This window comes from Argiope bruennichi, chromosome 5 (assembly GCF_947563725.1).
Source record: "Argiope bruennichi chromosome 5, qqArgBrue1.1, whole genome shotgun sequence".
Classification (NCBI taxonomy): domain Eukaryota; kingdom Metazoa; phylum Arthropoda; class Arachnida; order Araneae; family Araneidae; genus Argiope; species Argiope bruennichi.
The window spans coordinates 93,562,999-93,588,187 of record NC_079155.1 but is presented as its reverse complement, the minus strand read 5'-3'; the positions used below and the strand labels follow the sequence as shown (position 1 = coordinate 93,588,187).

General features: G+C 28.3%; 1 protein-coding gene across 1 annotated transcript in view; it reads left to right on the top strand.

Annotated features, from left to right (window-relative positions):
- LOC129968147 (nephrin-like) overlaps window positions 1–25,189 on the top strand; it is a 494,644-nt gene that overhangs the window by 174,785 nt on the left and 294,670 nt on the right. Inside the window, exon 2 of the mRNA XM_056081964.1 lies at window positions 310–444. Within this exon, the coding sequence (XP_055937939.1) occupies window positions 310–444 (135 nt within the window). The remainder of the gene's footprint in view (window positions 1–309; window positions 445–25,189) is intronic.

Here is a 25,189-nt window from a genome sequence, read left to right as displayed (position 1 = left end):
AATTCTTTTAACTATAAGGTAATGCAGAAATAATTTCGTGCATTGATATATTCCAAAATTATGAAAAGAAGTAAAATTATTTTTCTTCTCCCCTTTCACCCCTTTTAGGGGGATGCAGGAATTTTTAATAGTACACTCAATCCTTCGAAGAGCAAATCAGAAAATGTGATAAATTTTATTACATTCTTTCAAATAATATGGAGTTGAACAAGGTTCAAACATACATTCAATTATCTATTTATATATACAGATATAAATTGATTAATTTGAACTTTTCTTTTATTAATTATCATAATTCTTTCTTTTCAGGAGAAGGAAATCAACAATACTTCCGCGTAAAGCCGAAGGATACGGATATCGTTGAAGGTCAATCTGCAGATCTTCAATGTCATATTGGTAATCAGGCTGGTGCTGTTCAGTGGAGTAAAGATGGATTTGTTTTAGGTATGTACTGCAGTTTCTTCTTTCAGTAATTATTGCAGAGCCTTTTATAATGTCAAGTCATAAAATGTTTAAAGCAGATAATTATTTAACATGATTTTTGCTTTATGTGATGAAATTTATGCAATTGGTATTTAAAGAATAAAATGCAAACCTAATAAGAATAATTTATTAATAAATAGTTTAATAATAATTTGTTAATAAATAGTTAATTTATTAATAAATAGTTCTTTCTTTAACATCAATGTGGATATTCCTTAACTACTTTACAGTATCTCTACTACTAGTAAAAAAATATTAATTCCAATAATATATGTTCATTAAAGAGTAAAATTTCATATTAATGCTATTTACATAAATATTGTGTTGGAATTCGGAAACAGTATACATAGAAAACATCTGAATTATTTTAAGGCAATTATATGGTTAAACAAATTCGTAATAAATATTACAAAATATAAATGGCTACAAGAACAATTAACATTTTAAAAAAGGATTTTTAAAAGTATAAAAATTAATTAAACGACACCCGAATACTTACAAATATTAAGTGGTTTCAAGATTATAACGAATAACCAAAGAGAATGTTTTCTCTATTGTTAATATCTCTAATATTAGCAATATAGCACTGGTGAATAATAGTAACGAAAGAACATATCAGAATGTGAGTTTTGAGGGAGGGAATGTTTTGACGAGTAATTCTAACATGCACTTAATAAACAATTGCCAGAAAACTGAATGTGCAGTTGGAACACATTTTTCTAACTTATTAAAATAAAAATCCATTAAAGAACTATAAATTAGTTGTGAAATCACTTAAAAAGTCTAAAATAATTATTTTTCCAATTTAGTGTAAAACTGGAAAAAATTCTGAAAATTTTAGGAAAAAATAGGAGAAATTTTAGAAAAAAATAGGAGAAATGGTGGGGAAAATGGGGAGAAATGTTCAGAAGCATAGAGGAAATTTTAGAGAGAAATAGTGAAAATTTTAGGGTAAAACTGGAAAAAATTGTGAAAATTTTAGGGAAAAATTGGGGAAATTTTAGTGAAAAATAGGAGAAATGCTGGGGAAAATGGGGAGAAATTTTAGTGAAAAATAGGAGAAATGCGGGGGAAAATGGGGAGAAATATAAAAAATCATAGAGGAAATTTTAGTGTAAAACTGTAAAAAATTCTGAAAATGTTTGGAAAAAATAGGGGAAATTTTAGGGGAAAAATAGGAGAAATGCCAGTGAAAGTTTTAGTTTTAAACTGGTAAAAAATCTGAAAATTTTAGGGAAAAATAGGGGAAATTTTAGTGAAAAATAGGGGAAATTTTAGTGAAAAATAGGAGAAATACTGGGGAAAATGGGGAGAAATTACGTTATGACGTTTTCCTATTTGTGAAAGTACAAGTTAAGAGATGGCCAACTCCTTGGACGGAATTAGTTCTGAATTTGATAAATATCTACTCTTTATTTGATAAATCTTTATATCGCATTTCATTCACCTGGCTGTCTACGTTTAGTAGTTACTTTGCTAGCTTTAATTCTAACAATCAGACAGACTGACTTATCCGAATGGACTTCAATATTTGAGAGTAATCTAAAGATTAGTGTTAAATCCATATATTGAATTTCATCCGTCTAGCTGATGATGATGTTCTTGTCCATCTAATGGGGGGGGTGCAGTAGCTTCTGTGGGCAAAGACCTTTGAACACCCGAAGGCAGAAGTCCGGCTTCTAGCTCCAAATGAAGATGACACTCATACATTCGTTTGCACAACCCCTTTTTACGTGGGGGATAGGGGAGGGACTCATTCACACACCACACCTCACAGAGAGAGCACAGCGGAAGAAAAACGATGCCCTAACCAGAACTCGAAACACCTGGATCACCGGGAAGACGCGCTACCCCTAAGCCCATACGCCAGCATCTATCTGGCTCAAAACGGTTTTGAGTTAACGGTTCCAATAGATAGGTATAATTTTTTTTAAAAAAATGTAGTTTTTGGATTTAGAAAGGTTTGTGACTTAGAAATTCGTCAAAATAATGAATTCAATTTTTTTATGACTACAATGCTTTCTCTTAGTATACGTCGTATACGAGAAATGAAAAAATACACCCGTTATCATGACATCATATGGTTGATATGCATCTTAACAATTTTAGATGGACTCCCATAAATGGTTCGCCCTGTAATGTACGAAAGAGTTATCTCTAACTACTATGCATTATTTCCACCATAGATGCGGAAAAAATTAATTTCAGGATTGTGAATATCTGTTCACAGGGAAGTATGAGATTTTATAAATGTTTTTTGCATTGAATAGAAAAGCAGACTTGATTTGCAAAAATGATTTCGAATGAATTAAATACTTCAGTGGTCGCATTGTTTTGTAATAAAGGTTAAAATATAGAAATTTATAAAATATTAGTGTATACTCCTAATAAAGATTTTAAAAAAAATGTCATAAAAAAAGACATTAGCTATAAACCAAATTCCCAGAGAGTTTTAATGAATATAGTAATGACTGATAAAGAAGAATCAGAACGCCGATCAATAGCAAATTACGATTACCTCGCACGTTTCCATTGCAATATATAATTCCACACAGAATATTTTTCTATGATTCCAGGTTGAGGCTATCGGTTATTTTCAAATGTATTATAATTATATTCTGGACTATTAATTAGATGGAACGATGGTTACTTCGTAAAGCTTTCGCATTGTCGAATCGTATTATCATATGCCTTCGGTTATGTGTTATATTAGATAACAATCCATATTGATGAGATTCTAAAATTAGAAGATTTAGTGTCAAATTCATAACCGAGGATTTTTGTCACAAGAGTTGATAATTGATTTTAATATCGTGTCTAATATTATCAAGAAGGGATTTATGTGCATCTAAATTCATTTAGAATGACTGTTATTACTTTAAATAATTTCCAATGAAGCACTGATTTCTGAATGCAGAATATTAATTTCTGAGATTTCTGATTAAATCTATTGGTTACTTTCAAATTTATTGTAATTATATTAAATATTTGTTGTTGTTTCTTATGGCACTTGCCATAAGCAAGCCCGCTGTTTAAAGACAGCGGATTTAGGCCTGGGGGGGGAGCGCATCTTGTTTCTAAAGTTGCGCCATCTAGGGCCAAGAGAACGACTTAGCTACACACACGTCACAACCCTTTTTACGGGGCGGACTTCATTCACGCATTTCATTCACTCAAACACAGATCGTAATTTAGACCCGAATCAGAGAACGATCACCCCTGATCCAGTACCCCCAGTGGTATTACTCTCGGCATGGAGGACTTTGTGACCACGACAGATTTAAGCCACCAAGCACGCAGGCAGTCTTCGGCCGGCGGGGTTCGAACTCGCAACCTAAGGGACGCGAATCCGACGCTCTACCAACCAGGCTATCCCGGCCTATTAAATATTCAATGAGAGGTAATGATTCTTAGTGTAACTTACATGAAATGCCATTGTTCTATGACGAAATATAAGATTATTCATATGCTAGTAAATGTTATATTTACTCAACGTCTATGATGAGGAGTGTTAGAGCCAGCGGAGTCGTCTTCCTAAAACTATAGGTTATACTTTTTAATAAACCTAATTAGGTATTATCAACTGCATACCATTGGCGAGCAAAAATTATTAGAGATATTATTAGTGCACGATTTTTGGCGATTAATTGTTGGGGCGTGGTTAATACATAAACACCAGAAAACTGAATATGCAAATTTATGAGTTGTGAAAAGAAAAAAAGCAGCTTCATTTTATATAATTTTTTTTTTATCTATTTAGAAATGAGATTTCGGTTTTCTCAAAATAATACGACTTGCTCCTGCAAATGAAATCTGTTTTTTTTTATTATTAATTTTAATAATTGCTTTTACTTTTATGAGAAGTAATTACCTTTTCCTTTTTTATTTATTTTTTTAAACTTATCTTCACATCAGCAATAATACTCAGAATCTAAATTACCATTCAAGAAATATTTGCTTTGAAAGCAATAATATAATAATAATGATAAATTTTCCTTATCAGAAGATATATTTTCAATACATCAAATCAAACTCAAATTAAAGATAAGATTTTACAAACCACGAGAGAATAAAATAAGGATAACAGTGAAAAGATATTCATTATTTTTTAACGAAATTATCGATTTTTATTATTCGATGAATTGTTAGGGATATGAATTTTCTCTTGAATTTAAAAGTAGCTGTGAAATTTGCAAATTTCTTTTATGTAAAGAGTGATAAAATGAACAGACATGCGCTATTCTATAATAAGAATTATGAGGAAAGAATATATTTATAATGCATCAAAAGCGTAAGATATTGATATCTTATGTAAACTTAGTTTTTAAACATTTCTTAACAAATCTTCAAAAATCTTATCTTTCTATAATAGTTAAATGTACGAAAGTGACAAGCTTGAAATATCATTTTAGTAGTTCATCCTATTTTACAAATAATACAAAAACATTTTATTTGGGTCAACCTAACTTAAATCTATAAAGTGCATCACATTTTAATCAATTTTACTAATTTAATACACAGTAGTCCTCCTGAGTTCCGTGTACTATCCGAGCTACGAGGCAGGAAATCATAGAATTTTCTATATTTCAATAAATAATTAATACTTAAATATTTTATGATAATTATTATTTTTACAAGCGTATGAATATTTTTTCGTGAAAAGAATCTTCATTCTAACAAGAATATTTTTTTTTTTAGAATTTCTACTATTATATTCTTATATTCCAAGAAATATGTTTCATATATAAATATTTGTAACGAGAAATATGTTTACGTTACCCTTGACCTTTATCAATAAAAATATTTCTCATAATGTTTTCATAAAAAAAATATTGTATTTAATTTCATTTATTTTTAATATCTTTAGAATCAATCAAAAATATTTCTACATAATAGATTTTAATTACTCCGAATGTTAAAATATCGAAATGAAGATAAGTAATTTTTGAAAAAAAAGTTGGAATAAATAATTCAAATAAAAATTTATAAAGTTCTAAATTGGAACTTTGAAATTGAACTTTTGATTTGAAAACTTTGCGTTAATTAAAGTGCTTTATTTGTTTTCAATTATGTGATTCAAATAAATATCATATATTCGGAAATTTGTTCAATATTCAATATTAATGAAGCAACTTAAAATATTTTAAAAATAAAAATAAACAAAATAATATCATGAGTAGGTTTTATGCCATAAAAATAGTATCAAGTAACAGATAAAAATGAATTTAAGAGAAAAATAAAGTACTATTTATGGCATTACAAGTGCTGTTTAAAAGGATAAATTCAATTCTTTTTAATACAATGCATGTAATAAAAAGGCAAATAAACATTTAATTTAAAAGATGATTGTTAAAATTTGCATCTAATATTTCATTTAAGATTCCAGTTATACTCATAATATTCCGAAATAATGAGCTGCAGAAAGGATGTATTTATAATAGTTAATATTTTGTATTATTTTTTTAAATTACATGAATTTTAACTGAACTCTACTACGATTTCAGAACATTTGTGAAGTTAAACTAGTTTTTAAACAGTGCGTATTTGATTTATAATTATTTCGATTTATTTACTAAAACCCTCCAAAATATTAGCCGCGAAATCTCTTCTGTGTTGTCCTGTTGACTGTTTATGAGTGACAGTGCTGTCAACTTCGGTTTATTAGCTACATTTCCCATTCCTGACATCATATTTCACTGCAGACACATATCAGTTCCACCTGACATCCACATCAGTCATGAACGCCCTCCATTCATAGAAATTCAGCTTTGTATCCGAAACCCTTAGAAAGCCCGTTTTGCACTGGATTCTGCTCAAGTGAATAAATGTGCTTTGCCTGAATGTGAGTTTTTTTTTTTATGTTTTTCAAGGAACTTTCTTTTTAAAAAATGCCTATTCAACAGAAAAGCATCATTTAAATGAAATTAATTTGAACATATTTTCTTAAATTAAATAGTTTATAATATAGCCATTGATATAACATTGATAACAGAACAAAATAACCAACTAAGATATAAGCTATAAAACGCTTCACCAAATAATATAAAAGTTGAAAAAATAAAAAAATATCAATTAATAAGCTTTAAAATAAATATCGTAATTTGAGAGTTTGACAAACTTTAAGTATTTACAGTAATATGATTTAAGTCCCATAGAGCTAATATGTTTATTTACATCATTTTATTAATTCTGTCTGTTAATCTTATGATCATTTGAGCTCATGTACCTCAAAACTCTGGAACACCCGAGTTTTTCTTTTAAATTTTAAGAAAAATTCCCAGTGGAACTGCGAAAGGACATTGATTGCTAACAGTGTGTGTGTGTGTGTGTGTGTGTGTGTGGGTGTGTGGGTGTGTGTGTGTGTGTAAAAATGCCGGTATTTAAATGATTTATGTATGCACTGATTAAGTACAGTGTGATTCTAAAATAATGACTCATACTTTAAAGGTAAAACTAACTTAAAGGGCGAGTTAAATTCATAAATGAACATAAGTTTTCACACATAATGCAGGATCTCTAGAATGAAATACTTGTAAATGTCAAACAAAAGAATTTGACACCTATCATAAAATATATAACAATCTGTCTATGCTATAACAAATATACCGATTGTTACATTTTGCATAATGATGCGTAAAACGTGATCACAAAATAAATATAAAAAAGTTGCATTAAAGAAGCATTTTCCAATGATGTTTGCTCTAATGATGCAATTAAACAATATTCTCTACATTTTATGTGCATTATTTATTGACCAGTTTGTCTGCACGAATTGGTGACTTTCCTATCTGATAAACAATTAACATAGAATGCGTTTATTTGAAATTTCATTTCATAATTTGGTAACATTGAAAAATATTAAGTTAGTGGAATCAACTTATTGTGAATTGTTGAGTGTTCAAATAAAAAAAAAATATTTTCAAATAAATAAAAGCAGGAGTGAAAATTCTGTTTCCGAATTAATGCGCAAAATGTATTTTTTAAATTTAATTTTATTAATGAATTCACTTTATATTTTGGTAGAAAACTGCTAACTGGGTTCAGTGTACATACAAAATCTCATCAATCTATAACAGTGCTTATTTACTTATTGTATTCATAAATTAATTGATAAATAAATTGAATTCTAAAGTTTTATTTTTCAGCTTAGGGAGGTCTAAGATTTGACAAAATTTCGAGTTTGAATTTTTGGGCAATTGCAATGCATCTTCTTTGTATATTTCTTAAATCAAAAAAAAAAATCCAAAACAGAATCCGAAATTTTATAATACATAAATATATCAACAAAAACGATAACCTTGAAAATATTTTTAGATGCTCTCATTGTCAAACAATAACTGGCTGTATATGGGCTAAACAAAAACAAAACAAAAAAAATCCTTTTTGCCGACGCTTTGGCATAGAGATAGTGTCTTCCCCGTGATCTGGGCTTCTCGAGTTCTAGTGTTGGTTCAGGCATGATTGTTCTTCACCCGGTGTTCTATTCGTGAGGTGCATGAAAGTGCCCTTCTCGAATGTGTGGGTGTCATCTTCATATGAGCTAGAAGTCCGACTTCTGCTCTCGGGTGCTCAAGGGTCTTTACCTAAGAAGTTATTGCACCCTCTTACCGTGGTAACAAGTACACGACCTCATCATTCAGTTAATTTTCAGTCAGATGCAATAAGAGATAATTGTTAGCAAAAGCGATAATGAAAACGATAAAGGAAGAAACTTTTGATTTGTATATAAATATTTGAATAATTTATTAATATTTAAAATAGATTATTACTAAATATGAGAGTTGCCCAAACAAAAAGTGGACACTTGTGATTGCGTAACGTGTGACTGCAGCTATAGCAGCGTCACTGAACATGGAGGGTGTTAGGAGATATGCACTACGTACGGCAATCAAACTTTGAAAGCTGTTAGTGCGAGAAGAAATTGATCGAAAGTAGTCGTGCTATATATGTATGCGTCTAGATCGGAACAACGCGTGGTAGTATGGCTTCTGGTTCTTTGATTGCCGTGTACCACTGACTAATTTCCTGCCCCATCTGAGCAATATGAATTCAACATATTACTGCAGTACACTGAAGTACTGTGGAAAGCAATCCAAAGCAAAAGGTCAGACCAACTCAGAAAACTAGTGATCCTTCTCCACGACAATGCCCATCAATAAGTCTTCCATGTAACCCAGGCGACCTTAAAAAAATTCCTTTGGGAAGTGTTGAAACACCCGCCGTACAGTCCGGATTTGTCATTCTGTTATTTATATATCTTCGGGCCACTTAAAAGAGAATTACACGGAACACGTTTCCATTCGGACGATTAAGTGAAGGAAACTTTGCAACACTTCCTCAAGATTTAACCACCATCTTTCTACAGCAAAGGCATAGACTTGCTATTTAAACAATGGGATCTGTGTTACAATGCCCATGGCGATTTCTTTTGATTTCCAATAAATATATTCTTTCCGTTCAACTTGTCCACTTTTCATTTGGACAACCCTTATATTAAACAAAGCATGATATATGATCATTATACAGAAATATCGTTAGGTTAATTATTGCTAGATGCGTTAATAATTATATAATATAATTGAATAAATAATTCATAAAACTGGCTCAATTAAAACCGTCCTATTATCAGGTTTTTTTATCTGGATAATTTTTCCAGAGAACCAAGCAACATATGCGAAAATTCTTAAACGTTAAAATTATTGATTTTCTTCTATTTTCAGAAAGTATATAAAGTGTAGATAAAGGGGAAAAAATTATTAAATTTGAATAAAATTTTATGCAAATGGACAAAAATTTTTAAGAAAGTTGTGAAATTTATTTTTTTTTCAAAAATATCCGATACTGAGTTCTTTAAATATCAATGTATATATTTACATGTTATTTGGATATAAAAACCAATTTTGATATCTTATTTTCAGGCAAAAGACGGTCCTTTAATTATTCATAAGATATATCTCTCAAATTCCTGCAATACTGTGCCATCTTGCCTATGCTTGATGTGGCAGATTATTACTTAGAATATCTTCAATATCATTTCGACCCAAATTTTATATCTAGGCGAAATATCTCGCCTTATATTTCACTCAACTAGCTGGGAATTGCAAGAAATATGTCAACTTCCGAGTGGAGAAAACCAATTTTTAAGCTCATATTGCAAAGTATATTCTTAAATTTCTGCTTCTCTCTCATATTTTGGAAGATTGGTTTATTGCTGCGATCTTTCTTATTGGCAAGAAGATTTGTGAGATTCCTTTTCTATGTACAAAGATATCATTTTCGTTTGCAGTCATTTATAACTAAAAAATTGTATCTTTTATCTGCTTAGTCGTATTTAGAAAAATGGACCAATTTTGAATGTATTATGAGAAAAATCCTTCATAAATTTCAAAAATGACTTAATTATAAACTTATTTATTAATTTAAGAATAATACTCTAAAATTCCAGAAATCAAATTACATAAAGATACCTCTTTATTTAAAAAGATTTTTGCTTAATTTTTACAATGATTTTATAGTAAATATTATATTAAACATCATTTTTAGACTACTTTCATGAATATTTTAAATTCTTTAAAACAGTTTCGATTGTAAATCTTTTATACAAAATTTTTTAAAAGATAAGGCCAACTAAATATGTGAAACAGTTTTTATGCATTCGAAATCGGAATAAGACAATTGAAGTGGATTCCAAAATTTTTAATATATCTTTGAAATGTAATTACCTTTTACATGAAAGTAATTTTGTAGATTGTTGCATTCCGCTATTAAATTGCATTCGATTAAAAACCAGATTCAAAGATCGAAAGCAGATTCAGAGAATTCAGACTCTTATAATTTATCAAGTTTCGCCCACGCCATTTCAAATTTCAAAACCAATCATAAAATAACACTTGCGTAGTTTCAAAATATTAATTTAACTGCATTAAAAACTAATTATATTTAAAAGCATATTATGTTATAAAAGATTTTTCATTTTCACCAAACTATTATTCTTTGAACAATGAGTATTGAAATTTCAGCAAATCCTATATTACTTTTTTAAAAAGAAAGCAATCTATATAGATTTAATTCCTTAATCTCTTTACAGAAGCCCTTAATCTTATAGTTTTAATCGAGCAATTCTTTTCTATATAAAAATTTATTAATTTCGTGTATCTCAAAAATGTCTCTAACGATTTGGATCAAATTTTGTATTCAGTTAAAGTTTTGCTTTTAAGTTTATTTATATACTTCTCTTTTCTGAAAAAACGTGATTTTACACGACATTTTTACTATTAACTAATAGAATAAGTATATGCAATTTCGGCTTCGAAGTGTGGGCAATGCATTATAGTGATCAGACCAACATGAGTGACGCGTCTGAAGAGAGTCCTCGGTTCGAATTGCGTTTTTTACTTTATTGTTTAAAGTTGATGTATTTATATTTGATATTTTTGCTTTTTAAATTTATTAGTATAGGTGTCTTTTCTAAAGAAACGCAATTTTAGACACAAAAATATATATATTTTTTATAATTAACTATTAGAGTCTATATCTATCTACTCTCAAACTGACAACGTAATATAGCTTCATATCGAATCCGATTTAACCATGTTAAAACTGAGTGTAATCTTAAAAATATAAGTAATGATAGATAAAATGTGAAATGAATACTGTAATATAGCTGATTGTTTCGAATAGCTTGTTAAACTAAGTGCATTTATGATTTGTTTTATTCAAATGACAAATTCATATGGAGGTAAGATTGGAAATATTAATATATAATCAGTATATGATCCTATCTAAACATTTTCACCAAAAAAATGTCAAGATAAGTTTGATCTTTTAGATACTTTACTAATATATCTGTTAGATGTTCTTATCCTGATAAGCTTTCAAAACAGCAATTGTTTGTTCGCTATCCTGATTACACGAGTTTAATTTAGTTTAGTTATATTAACGTCCCGTTGAAAAGCAACACTAGGGCTATTTTTGGAACTGACCACGTAATTTTGATCCCTTGTGAGATGACAAGGACGACACCTGAACTGGCACCCCCCCTTTCCACACCACACCAGCGGGAGGACGTTTGGCATGATGGATTTAACGTGCAACCGACCCCCTTCAACGACGGTTCTTCGGTGGAATCGGGTCTCGAACCTGAAACTCTACGACTCACAAGTCGTGACCTTACCACCACGGTCTCTTGATTACCCGAAGAATTCCAAGTATGCAAGCATATATTCATTTACGCATTTTAGCATCGTTCAGTTTATTTTTTTTTTAAAAAAACGCAGACAGGAGATATGTTTTACAATCAATATAATTATACAAAGCATTTATCAACTTCTCATGCCTTTTTAAGGTTAGCAAGCTTTCCAAACAAGAATTGCTTGATTGCTATCCTATTATTCCAGAAGATTTTGATTGTGAAGATATGCATTCCTATTATATTATTTTGATACATTCCATATTATAAGAATAATTATTGCAGAAGTTTAGTTTTTCTGCTAACATATTCAAACCATTAGTCTACTGATAATTCCTTCCCACACCTTTCCTGAGGTTTGCAAGCTTTCTAAATAGGAATTACTTACTGGTGTCTTGATTACCCGAAGAATTCCAAACGTGAAAGAATGCATTCCTTTTACGCCTGGTATCTATTCTGGCGGTTAACTCCTTCTGTTCACTACTTGACATTCTTTCTTCCCCCAACTACAACGAGAGAGAGGGAGAAGCCAATATTTTCTCTTTTGTTCCTCGATGCAAGTGGACAATGTCCACCCCATGGTTCGTTTCTCCACAAAGAAAATATTTGATTGCTTTACGCTTTGTTCTCCAGTTGCTGCAGCGAGAGGGTTCATTGTGTTCGAAAGTAGATGGCTTTATTATTTTCTTCCCTGGCTACTTATCATACCGCTTACAGATGATTGATGGCTTTGTTTGGCTTTTGTGAATGGAAAACTACTAATTCTGATGCAATTTATTTCCTTTTATATTTGCTAATCAGTGAACATTTTATTCTATAGAATTCGGATTATGAGAGTAAATGAATTAAATGTGTGCTTATAATTCATTGAATAATTAAAATAATGCGAAGCTTATTTCCTTTGCAATTTGTTTATTGTAAATATTTCCAGAGGCAACTATTTGCACTTGGGGAATATAATGAAAGAAAACTTCTTCCCTGTGTATTTGCTTAGCTTCAAATTAATTTTACCATAATAACCAGAAATCCCTTTGCGTGTATTATTAAATATGTTCAGTAATGCTTATCAATTATTGTTTAATCACTCCTTCTTGTATTCATTATTTGCAAATCATCCAGTCCTCAAAAATGTCCTCATCGCATCCAGTTTACCATTATGGATAAGACAGAATTGCTCATAATGTAAATTTTTATCATGCATAATGAGTTTCTTTTAAAAAATATAGTCACTTATTTTCTCCAACAAAATTAAATTTATTTTTAATATCTTCTTGATGAACTGAACTTTTGAAATCTTGCCTACAATAGACTGTACATAGATTTGTGTGTTTCTAGAAGAGGCAATTGAGGTCTTCGTTTACAGCAATGCATGCCAGATGACTCTCTAGATCCCCGTTTCTCACCACAATTTGAATGAATATTGGACTAGAATTCCATAATCGCTTTTGCTTTTATATTTTAATATGTGTGTTTTTATATTCTGCTCTATGGTTTTACGATTTCACCATTTGCTTCGCGCAGCATTGTCAAACATGGCTTATCGCCAAAAAAGTCGAACCTACCAATCTACCAGCTATCCTGTTATTATAATGATTTTAGATTAATAAGCAGAAATAGAATTATTGTTATAAGCACTAATTCTCCATTACTAAATATTCAAGGCAAAAAGAGTTTTATCCAGCCTAACTCGTTTCGCATACAGTCTCAGTTTCTCACTGACTTTAATTTCTATATATTTCTCATTTTCTTGCAGCTCGGCTATCCCTCTTGAGCAGTTTCTCCTTCTTTCGTATGGTTCCTTTTCACTATATTCATCTATTTTGTTCAACTATTTCATATAATGGTGTATGAATTCCTTTTGGAATTAAAGTTTCAATAAAAAATTATTGCTCTTTCACAGCATACATCAAATTTTCAAAGTTTTTCAAGAACGCAGTAGAAAGAAATATTAAAGTATCAACGACAGAATGACAATAATTTATTTTACTCAAATTAAAGCTTAGACATATAAATCTTTAAAAAGAATCCTTGCCTAAAATATACTTGGATTTAGAAGTCTGATAAATTTTCAGGCTTGCAGACTTTCAAGAGAAACTAATTCATTTCTGGGCCTTCTTGATCGAAAGTAATATTAACCGCCTTTGACCGTAGCTAGCAATGGGCTGGTGACCAGTACATTTGTTTGCCACATATTGAAAAGTAGTAATAAAAATTCAGGCAGACAATGAAATCCATAAATTTCTTCTTCCTATCCGCAATGAGATTACACTTAAACATTCCCAAGATTGGGCAGAAAGAAAAGGAAATTGTGACATAGTTTTTTGTGTTTTACTAAACAAGCAGAATTTCGACTTTTCTTTAGAACCTGGTTGAGTTAATTTACTAGTGAATTATGTGAATTTCCCTTTACATACATTTTTAATTATTTTTCTATCATCTGATCCTCTGTCTCTTCAATTCCATGCCTCTCTCTTGGGCTATCCCATGAAAAGACAATTGTTAAAAATAAGTAAAGACAATTACTAGGGGAGAATATACTTCATTAATTTTTATCTTCCAATAATTGGGATGCAAAGAAAAGTATTTCACCATTTTTTTTATTTTGAAACACTACCATCCCTTTAATATTTTGAGAATATTCTGTTAGTCCATAATATCAAGATGAATTAGTTACTGGTAAGATAATTGTATCAGTGAGTGATTGTCTCACTAGTAACTCATTAGTATCAATGATAATTGTAAATATTTATAAGATAAAAAAACATGTTGTGCTATAGCAACAAGGCAGAAAGGAATAACAAGCACAACATAAGTATTGTCCATAATGAATCCATTTAAAAATGTGCAAAACATTTTACCTTCTAATTAAATGATACAAGAATTTTTTTTAAAAAAAAGTGTTCCCAAACCAAACATAAAATCATATGACTACAAAATATAAAAATATTACTCTTAATTTAGAATAACATGTATTTTCCGTAAATATCTATAAATGTTCAGTCACTTTTGAAATCAGAAATGCGATTTAGTTTTAAAATAATACAATCTAATATTTCCTTTAAATGGCAAACTTTGTTTTTCCTGTCAGAAGAAAGGAAAAAGAATGTCATGAAATCAAAAAAAAAAAAAAAAAAATGATGAAATGGTTCCGCAGTACAGCTCGGCTTAACTAATTGAAGATATCCTGTCAATGAACATGATATCAGCAAATTCTCTTGTGTATGAAAAAAAAAAGAAATATGTACAAACCATGTCATTGATAATAACAAAGTGAATAAGAGACAAAATCTCTGTCTTTCTACCTGAGGCCCTTGGGTATTGCAACGTTAATTATTTAATCACCGTTCTTCCCTCTGTATGTTAATATTAATTAATAAAGTCGATGAAAAGAATACCTTTATCATATCTTTGGAATGTACTACGAACATAACGTTTTAATATTATTAGGATATCTCGAAAGTAGATTCTACTGGCAACTAAAAGAGCATTAAATGTAATGAATTAAAATACATTTCAATTGAATCTACATGAGCTTTTAATTGAATTAAAAGTTAAACTGCATTTGAGCCTAATTATCAATAATGTTGAAACGCTTGTTTTGAAGTAGAACAGTGCTTTGTAGAATTGCATTCTTTTTTTTTTTTGTAATGAAAATCCTAATGATGTATTTTTCTCAAAATTTACTGTTTAAAATCTTGCTGTGCATCTTTTTCTCGTCATCGCAATTTACCCACAAATACGGAACCGCTTTTCTATTCAGTTGAATGAGTATAGTGTTAAAACATTTATTGTAAAAATAACATGTTGAATTTTCCCTTCAGTACACAATATGTCAATACTATTATATAATGCCCAATTAAGTTTCATAAAAAGAGCAAATTTGTTCTAAAAAACTATTTCATGGAATTTGATGTAAAGTTTAGTTTCTTTCAAGAGGGGTCCGATTGCATATATCATTGAAACTAATTATTCTTGTCTTAGAGCTGAGGAAAGCAGATCTTATTTATCCTGGTGTCATTGCACTGGGTTCTTATATATATATATTGAACATTTTGGTTCCAAAATACTGACCTATCAATGTGGTTCAAGGTCATTGGTTCTAGGACAGGTTTACAAAATTGAAAAGGAGAAGTTATAGAGATCATCTCTACTGGTGTGTTCGAATATATGTTATAACAATGAATCTAAAATCTATAAAATAATAATTGATTCTTCATTTGATTATGCTATAATTTTTATTGTCAAAACATTCCCTCTCAACAGTTATTAGTATTAGGTTATGTGTAAATTTACGACAATAAACAAGAAATATATATATATTGAAGAGTTAGGATGCAATATTTGTTTATTGCCATATTGAATCAAATAGGTGCAGATAGTTTGGAAATAATTAAAAAAATGATAAAATTTAGTAATTTTATACACATTTAGTGGGAAACTATGTATATATTTTATATAGTTTTATACAGTTATCAACTAATAACATCTTATTTTCTGAACCAATAACTTGCATTCCGGTTTGTTTTTAGAATTTATATTTAAATAAAAAAACACTTCTAAAGTTTACTTCGCTGATAATTTACAATGGCATATATTAATATAATTCCTCTGTACAAGATAATTGATAAATATTATCAATAATTATTAATTGATAATTATATACATTTTCTGCCTTTAAATGTGGCCGAATATACGTTAAAAATGGTGAAAATTAACTTCATGTTGCAATGAAAAATAACCGATCTATTTTTACACAACATATAAGCAAACTAAAAAATATTTGATATTAAAATCCGGAACAATACCCTATAAGCAGTAACACTAATTATATAATGATCTTCATCTCTGCGATTTTACAGTCCGTTTTAGTGATTTTAAGATTTATAAAGTAACTGATGAATACCAAATGTATTTTTGTTATTATTTAATACATTTTCTGACAAACCGTAAATAATCTATATCTTTCCTAAAATTATTTCTATCACCACTATTAATTAGCATTTAATATTCATCATTTTCAACCCTAAATAACTTTTTGTACAAAAATTTTTATTTATTAACTTAAGTAATTTTTTGTTTTATGTTTATATTAAGTTGAATCAGGCGAGATGGTTTTCTAATTATTTTCTTAAAATGGGGGGGGGATAGAATATATTCTTAAGTACTTAATAGGATTAACAAAAAAGATGATAAAATACCTGAGATTAATATAATAGAAATTCATACGAAAAAGTTCAGTTATGTATTGCTACGAATCTGTAGCATTGTTTTCTTGCAATAAGAACTCATCACTATAAGAAAGATTTACAAATATCCTTAATGAATGCTGAATAAATACAACTTCAATGACCCCCCCAAAAAATGAAAATTCTCGAAAATGTAATATTTATGTCGATATCTTTATTAGAAGCCGATGTTGAACGATCCATCTGAAAAATCCAGAATCTTTAATGGAGACTACATAAACGGAAGTGGTCATACAAGTCTAATTTCCACTCTAGAGAATTGATCACTCAGTTTTGTGAGGGCTATTGCTCTTCTCTATCTGCTTGTGCTGTGAGTTTCTACCTAGTGCCCTTTTTTGTGCACGCATCGGTTGTGTTTGTATTTCTTTAGCGGAATAAATCATCGGTATTTAGTACCGAGTTCTAGAGAATTTTTGCACCTCACATCCACCAGTTAAATTTCCATGAAAATATTAAAGTCGTATAACATCTGTTATTTTATAAGAATTTTATTCATTTTGAAATGAATGAGTGCTGGAAATAAATAATATTTTAAAACCATCTTATTTTCATGATAAGCAAATTTCTCTGAGTCTATTTTTAAATTTCTAAAATTCGATTTTTAATATAAATAATTTTCAAATACTTCAAAACGTAAAAGTTCAAATACTTCAAAATGAAAATATTTTCACGTACTTCAAACGTAAACCTTGAACTTCAAATACATTCCTGTAACAATCAAAAGAACTTTATAAGAAATTATTTTTATAATTAAATTCCTTTTCTTAAATTAATATTTTTCTTTCGATCGGACTTTGAATTTTAATTTATCAAGCTGAAATTAAATTTATTCCTCACAATCTGATGATTTAAAAATTCCATAGCCTTAAATTTACCTTCATGATTTCACTATGAAAACGAAAACTCTAGGTATACAATGTTTTAATTTAACTTTGTTGCTTAAAATTGCATTTTTAAAAATAAAAATTTGTATTCATTACAAATTAACTATAAGAAATTTTAATCTAATTCAGATTCAGAGGCTGTATAACATTTGTATATAAAATGTGTTTTCATTAGTTCAAAACATAGATAATAATGTAGAAACTTAATTTAGATTACGATTATATTAACATAAAACTGTAAAATATTTTCAACGATTCGAAGCTTCTTTTCTTAAATTTATGCATATTTTTCCCAAATACTTTTAATTAACAGATGAACACTTTTTTTAACAGAAGAAAAATTCGAGTTTAAAATTAAAGAATTTCAATAGATCCATACATTTTTCATATTGTTTTAAATTTCAACATTCATTTCATTTTATTTTGTATTATCTCATTAAAAATAATTTTTAATTATTTAAAGTTATAAAAATTCTATAAATCTCAAAATTAGTATTTTCTTTTCAAAATATAAAGAGAGAAAAGGAATTATCAAATGTTATTAAATCCGTTGTTTAAAATTATCTATTCTTATCTAAGAAAATAAAAAAAATGGAGACGAATATATAATTTTGTGAAAATAAATGCGAAAAATTTCAGCAAATATAAAATACAAATGATGTCTTTCAGCAAATATAAAATACAAATGATGTCTCTCATTTGCATATGAAATATGCCCGTTATTTGAATAAGGGATCTATCTGCTCCAATTAAGCGAAGAATTGCTTTTTTTTTCCTTTCAAAGAGGAGAAAAAATATGCTTTTTATCTGAATCGTAAGATGAAAAATATTAAAAAAAATATTGATGCCAGATTCTAAAAATTTATTCTTGTTCAATTTATTCCAAAAAATATCCATTGCATTATTTGAAACTTCTCTTTTATTTTTCAAGCTATTCATTATTCTTCTTTAAGTTGTCATTCTAATCATACCCATTTTTACGAATTGCTCCTTTCTCCTAATGCATTTTTTACTCTCTTAAGAAAAATACATTTTCTTATTATCCAATGTTGTTTCTATTCCTCGTGCTAAAAAATGGGTTTGATTAAGTTTATTTTTTTTTAATTCTTTATATATTCTAATATATATGTATTTTAGTAATTTTAGAAGACATAAATAATCAAAGATATACCTATCTAAGCCATTTATGTTCCTTATGTTTGATATAAAAGTAGATATTTTCCTTCAGATGCATTTCATTTTTAAGTGCAAAGATATTTTTTGAAAGTCAAAGCACGAAATAAAGAACAAAATGTATTAATATAAAAATTGGGAAAAAAAGGAGATATGTTTTCTGAGAATATGATGCATGAAATATGTCAAAGTATATTAAAGTAATTTTAAACTATATGAATATTTTAAATTGCTAAATAATGTAAGGATTTTATTACTGAGGTTAGGATGCATCTTAGTTTTTTAATGTCATATATATTCTCCTCTTTAATCATAAAAGTTAAATCATTGTAATTTATTCGATAGGTTTCATAGTGGTATGAAATATTTTGTACGTAAAATATGATATGGCAATATAAAATTACGACTCGCAGCTATGCAAATGTAATTACATTTGCTTTAAAAACACTTATTTATCGTCAATAATATATTTTCTATTTGAAAATGATATGGTTTTATTTTCTCATCTATTTTAGGGGTAAGAAAGTTTAAACTTGGAAAGAAGGTTAAAAATAGTTCAAAATGTTTCGAAGGCGATATTTTATTTAAAATTGGTAACTTAAGCAGTAACTTAAGGTACTCATGAAAATTCAACTTAAGGTCTATATGACCTTTAAACTTTTAATTTTCGAGTTTTGATATAAAATTTTATTTTATAGCCGAATACCTCTAGATATTTTAATATATTGCATATGTGTTTACGTAAATTAGTTAAAAAGATATAGTCAAAAGTCTGAAGGTCAGTGGTATTTTATTGTGTTATTCCTGAATAAAAAAGCTTAATAAAGGATTTTTTTTTTTTACTTTAAAGTTATTTTTCTCAATACCACATTTTCACAGTTTGCGCCTAGGAATGAACAAAAATGGTTCATCGTATCAATATGAAATTTTCCAGATATACTTACTTATACATAAATAAAAATGGTATTATGTGTGCTCTTTTCGTTGTGATTTCTAATATGCTAAAAATGTTTTTTAAATACAGTGTTATCATGTTTTAATGACATAAAAAGTCAATAACACTATGTATTAAATTATTCATAACTTGGCATGGTTATCAAGTTATATTCTTTGGAAGTAAATAGGTGCAACATTTGTAATTATAAAAAGCTTATTTTCTGAGAAATTTAGTTCACAATCAAATTCTGTCTTAGACAATTTATAAAGGACATTTTTTTTTCTTTTGCACAGACATTTTTATTAATGAAAATTAGTTGAATGGTTTAAAAATTCATAATTATAAAGTTAAACATCTTATAAAACTGTGGTAAAATATCTATTAAGCTTAAAATTTATTTTCTTACATTAGGGCGAATCGTATTTCACCCACTTTCGCGGCCATTTTTAACTGCTGAAGGTCCTATAGTCCTTTAACGAAAATTCAAAACAGTCAAATATAAAGAATAAAACATTTCACAGATATTTATAACAAAATTAATTTTCATTATTTATTATTAAAAAAGTTTTTTTTTTTTAAATTGATATTTTTCAAAATTCAGTATTTTAAAGTCATTTAATATTTAACAGTTTTTATAATAAATATAAAATTTATTAATATAATAAATATTCCGTTATATTCCAAACATAATAGAGAAATCTCATTTTAACAAGATAATTTCATTAATCTTCGTAGGCCTCACCTCACACGTCATTTTCAGTGAAACTAAAGAGAAACCAACTAAAGAGTGAATTACTAGACTGACAGAACAATGGACTAATTTCTGATGACGTCATTCCGTATTCTTGAGACAAGAGCTCGTGTTTTATTCTTATTTTCTCTGTTTTGTTCCAAACTTTGTTTGTTAGTAACTGGACGGAAACCGTTTAATCAAAGAACATCCTTTGGAGTAATTGTAGGCAGGAGTTTCCGGAATGGAAATTCTTATCTTTCTATCAATGTTTTGCTCAATTCTTTTTTTAAAGATATAATTCTGTAATGATTTTGTTCTTTTATTGTTAAATACTCTTCGCCTTAAATCCGTCGCAAAAAAACTCCGGCTGCGTGCAGTTTTTTTTTTTTTAATTAAATGTCATATATAATTTAAGATTTAGGATTCCCTCTCGTAAATATTTTTAAGCATTGAATGGTAACAGAAATTAAAACTTTGTTAATTTAATAGTTTTAAAGTTCTTCTATTAATTGTATATATGAATCATTTTAATAAAATTAAAATTCTCGACATCAGAATACGATAAATTACGTAATTATCTATCGATATTCTGGATTTCAAGATATTATAATCGCATTCGTTATGTAAATCTTGCAGATATTAAACAAATTTCTTCTTTCTTGGTAAAGAAAGCAAGCTGTGAAATATTTCATAAAATGATTCAAGTAATTAGAATTTCAATACAACAATATGCCATGATTTTGTTAATTAGTCAAAAATTATTTTTGAATTTACTGAAATTCAGAAAGAATTTGTATTATTAAATTAGTAAATTAATATAAATAAAATTACAATTTTTTAAGTTTTAAAAGGGTATCGGAATTCATTTTTGCATTGTGATATTTTCTAGAGATACGGTGAAAATATTCAAATTTTGCTTAACCCTTTGGGTACTACATTTAAAAGCAGTATATTTTATGCAAAAATTTATTTATTTCATATTATTCATGATATTGAGATAACTTAGAATATTTAATATTGGAAAAAAATGAAACATAAATTTAAAGAATGCATTATGTTCTGATATGCCAAATGTGCCTAAAGGGTTAGTTTATAGTTAATTAAAATTTCAAAATGATCACTTTATTTTTGAAATAGAGAAAATTTATGAACATTTTTGATTTCAAAGATATATTTTTCTAAATTTGTTAGCTTTGAATCTAATGTCTAATAAAGCGTCAACATGTACGAAGATACAAACATGCATCTTGAGATTTGTTTTTACGTATTTTCTTGTAAAAAGCCTTTGAAATTAAATATAATGATTTATTGCATGCATAGAATACTAAATTTGATGCGTCCCACCTAGTGTCTACAAACACTTATTCATAGGTTATGTAATTTCAAGAATTGTATTTATAAATTTTTGCAGGATATCAAAGTATAGTTTTGTGCTGAAAAATGAAAATTCAAATTTGGTGGTAAAATGAAGGTGCTTAAAATAAAATGGTGTAAATATTAGTATTTTGCAATGATATATTCCACAATACATACGAATTAAGGATTGTAAAAATGACATGAATATATCCAAATCTCGATAAACTTTTAGTTAATTCTAATAAAAATGTAAGAAATTGCTCTTATTGCATGTTCCTGCCTTCAAAAGTATATATGTGCCAAATTTGGTACTTCCAGGTCAAATGATCTATCGTGTAGATAGAACAGTTACATATTTAGTTTTGTTATTAGTAGAGATATAGACAGATAGAGATAAATCACTAACTTTGTAAGCTGTGGTGAAAAAGAAATTCTGTGACTGTCACAAGCTGCAACACATTAAAAAAAATATTTTCTATTTTTACGTTATATACTTCACTTCTGTCACCAAAATAATTTTAAATGAAATGAATTCAGATCTTCTTTAAAAAAACAAACTATTTACTATTTTAACTGCATTTTCCATAAATATGAAAAAATATCTTCTTCTGTCATAGTAAATGTAGACATTCTAAAAATTTAAGACTCATGCTATAATCTTAATAAATGAATTTACGCTAATACTCATCTTCCAAAATAATGGCTTAATATTTTTACTTTAGAAAAATTGCTTACGAAAGAAGTAAATACGATGTTTACCGAAAACTTTTTCGCCGTACATTAAGACAGATCGATGTGTGCGTCCATTACTTCACGCATCTTACTTTGAGCTTAAAATAGAGTTTGGAACTTTGATGTTTAAAATAAGACTTAGATCATTATTTTTGATTTGTGGTTATGCACTTTCTGCATAAAAAAGTAGGAAAAACTCTTACATCAAATCAGATTAGACACTTTGTCAAGTAGAATATGTTGTCCTGACCTAACGTTTGAAGTAGCAAGAAAGCCTTTTTATGTTGTGAGTGATTGGTGTTCTTGATAAGCATTTTTCTTGGAATTCTTGAAACATTTTTTAAAGTAATGTTATTGAAAGAGGATAAATAAGAATTTTTTTGTGTATTTTTAAATATATTTCAAAACAGATTTATCAGTATTTTAGATACATGCAAATGCTCAAGCTTGAATTATTGCAGTTCTTTATTTCTTGAATTTTTCACTTTCTTATTAATCATCATAATAGAATATATTTGCTATTTGCTTGAAATAAATTGATGTTATACTCCAATATATTTTTAAATCACACAATGCTTCAATATACATCAAGAAAAATTATTTTAATAAAGTAGTAAAGAAGTAAAAATATTCATTAATTGAAAGTGTTTCATTACTTTTAAAATGCAATAATAAATTTATTTTAACATATAATAGCTTTATACAGTGTTTCCTTTGAAGGTGAATTAAAAGTTATTAGTTTCATTTCATATCCAAACTATATTTAAAATATATTGCAAAATATATAACATTTGATACGATTTCAATACAAAATTGTCCGCCTTTACTAGTTAGGATTCAACTGGATTTTGATCTATCTCCAATGCAAGCAAGAATAATAAAAAAATATTCAAATAATTTCTGATAGAAATAATGAGTTTTTGTATTATTTTCTATGCGATTTGATGGTTTTCGTTCATTATAGTTTTGATAATTTAAAAAGAAGAAATAACTTTGATCATGAGGAAAATTTTAAACATACCAGATCATTTAATAATGTCCTTAAAATTTATTTGAACCATTTCATAAGAATAGAATGTTCAGTTTTAATTACTAAAAATGTTCATGTATTAATAATTTATTATATTATTAAAAGATGAAAATTTTCATTTATCATAGTTATTCATTAAAATAATGTACTATGACTAGTTAAATTTTGAAAGGTGATGGTATACAGTATTTTCACGAGTCAATCCAACATAGGCACTCACAAAAATATTAGATTTTATGTAGTTGATAGTAGATTTTTATATTATCACATCAACGCTTATTTAAATCATAAACATTTATTTAAAATTCAGATAAAATAAAGCATTTGAATGTACCATCAATGCATGCTCCTAGCACATACTCGACATTTAGCTGTACAATGTTTATCTTTAATTATGTTGTGCTTTCAAATATATTTATCTTCCTCAAAATATATTTGATACAATGCATGCTAATTAGTAGCTTTCTTGTGCACATAGTCATTATAGTACTTTCTTTGCGGGGAGGGGGCTTAAGAGTATGCATAACCTGACGTATCGCAGGGGGATAAAAACTGAGGTAACAAGTCCTAGAATGTCAGACAGACATCCACAAGGAGGTGTGTTTCCTCACTTATTATAAGAGTATCCATATATGTTATTCAATCACTCCTTATAAGAGTATGTAACTGATTTCTGTAAATACCGACTGAGTATGCCACATTAAGTGTTTCATAAAAAAATGAATCTGCCTATTAGAAAATTTCTTTAATATATTCGTTCTTAAGATCATTCGAATTCATGTACTTTTAATTTTTATAATAAATGAGCATTGATTGTTTTATTGTGTACTAATTTTCTCAAACCTTCACTTAATTTTTGAGTCACGAGGGGTCAAATGTTAGACGTAAATTAGACCTCCCACAGAAAAAAATCCAGTTTAGAACTCCGCAAGGAAGTTACAAGAGATCTTGCAATCCCTAGTTTTTTTTTCTATTTTAGCATTTAAATTGATGTTTATATCCAGTTCAAACACCTAAGAGCACTGAAACACCATTGTACTCTTTCAAATGTAGTAAAAATTATTTACCCCTTTATGAACTGCTACGACAGTCGGTGTCCTTAAATGTTTTATATACAAAAGAGGACGGTGTTTAATTGATGGAAATTAAAGAAATTTATGCTCGGGTATCCTTTCGAAGTTCGTAGGAAACATCCCTATTTCTTAAACTTTCAACACGAGCACCTCAAATGAACAAAGCACGCACCTCATGTATTCAGTTAACCACACTTAATGAAACGGGAAGGAAATTTTCCAGTGATTCGCGTACCAGCAGTAATTTCTTCGTACAGACATTTGGGTCCTCTCAGTACTGATAGAATTAAAGACAAAATTCGATATCAATCTTTAATTTTGGTTATCAGATTATGCATCAAATTTCATTTGTTT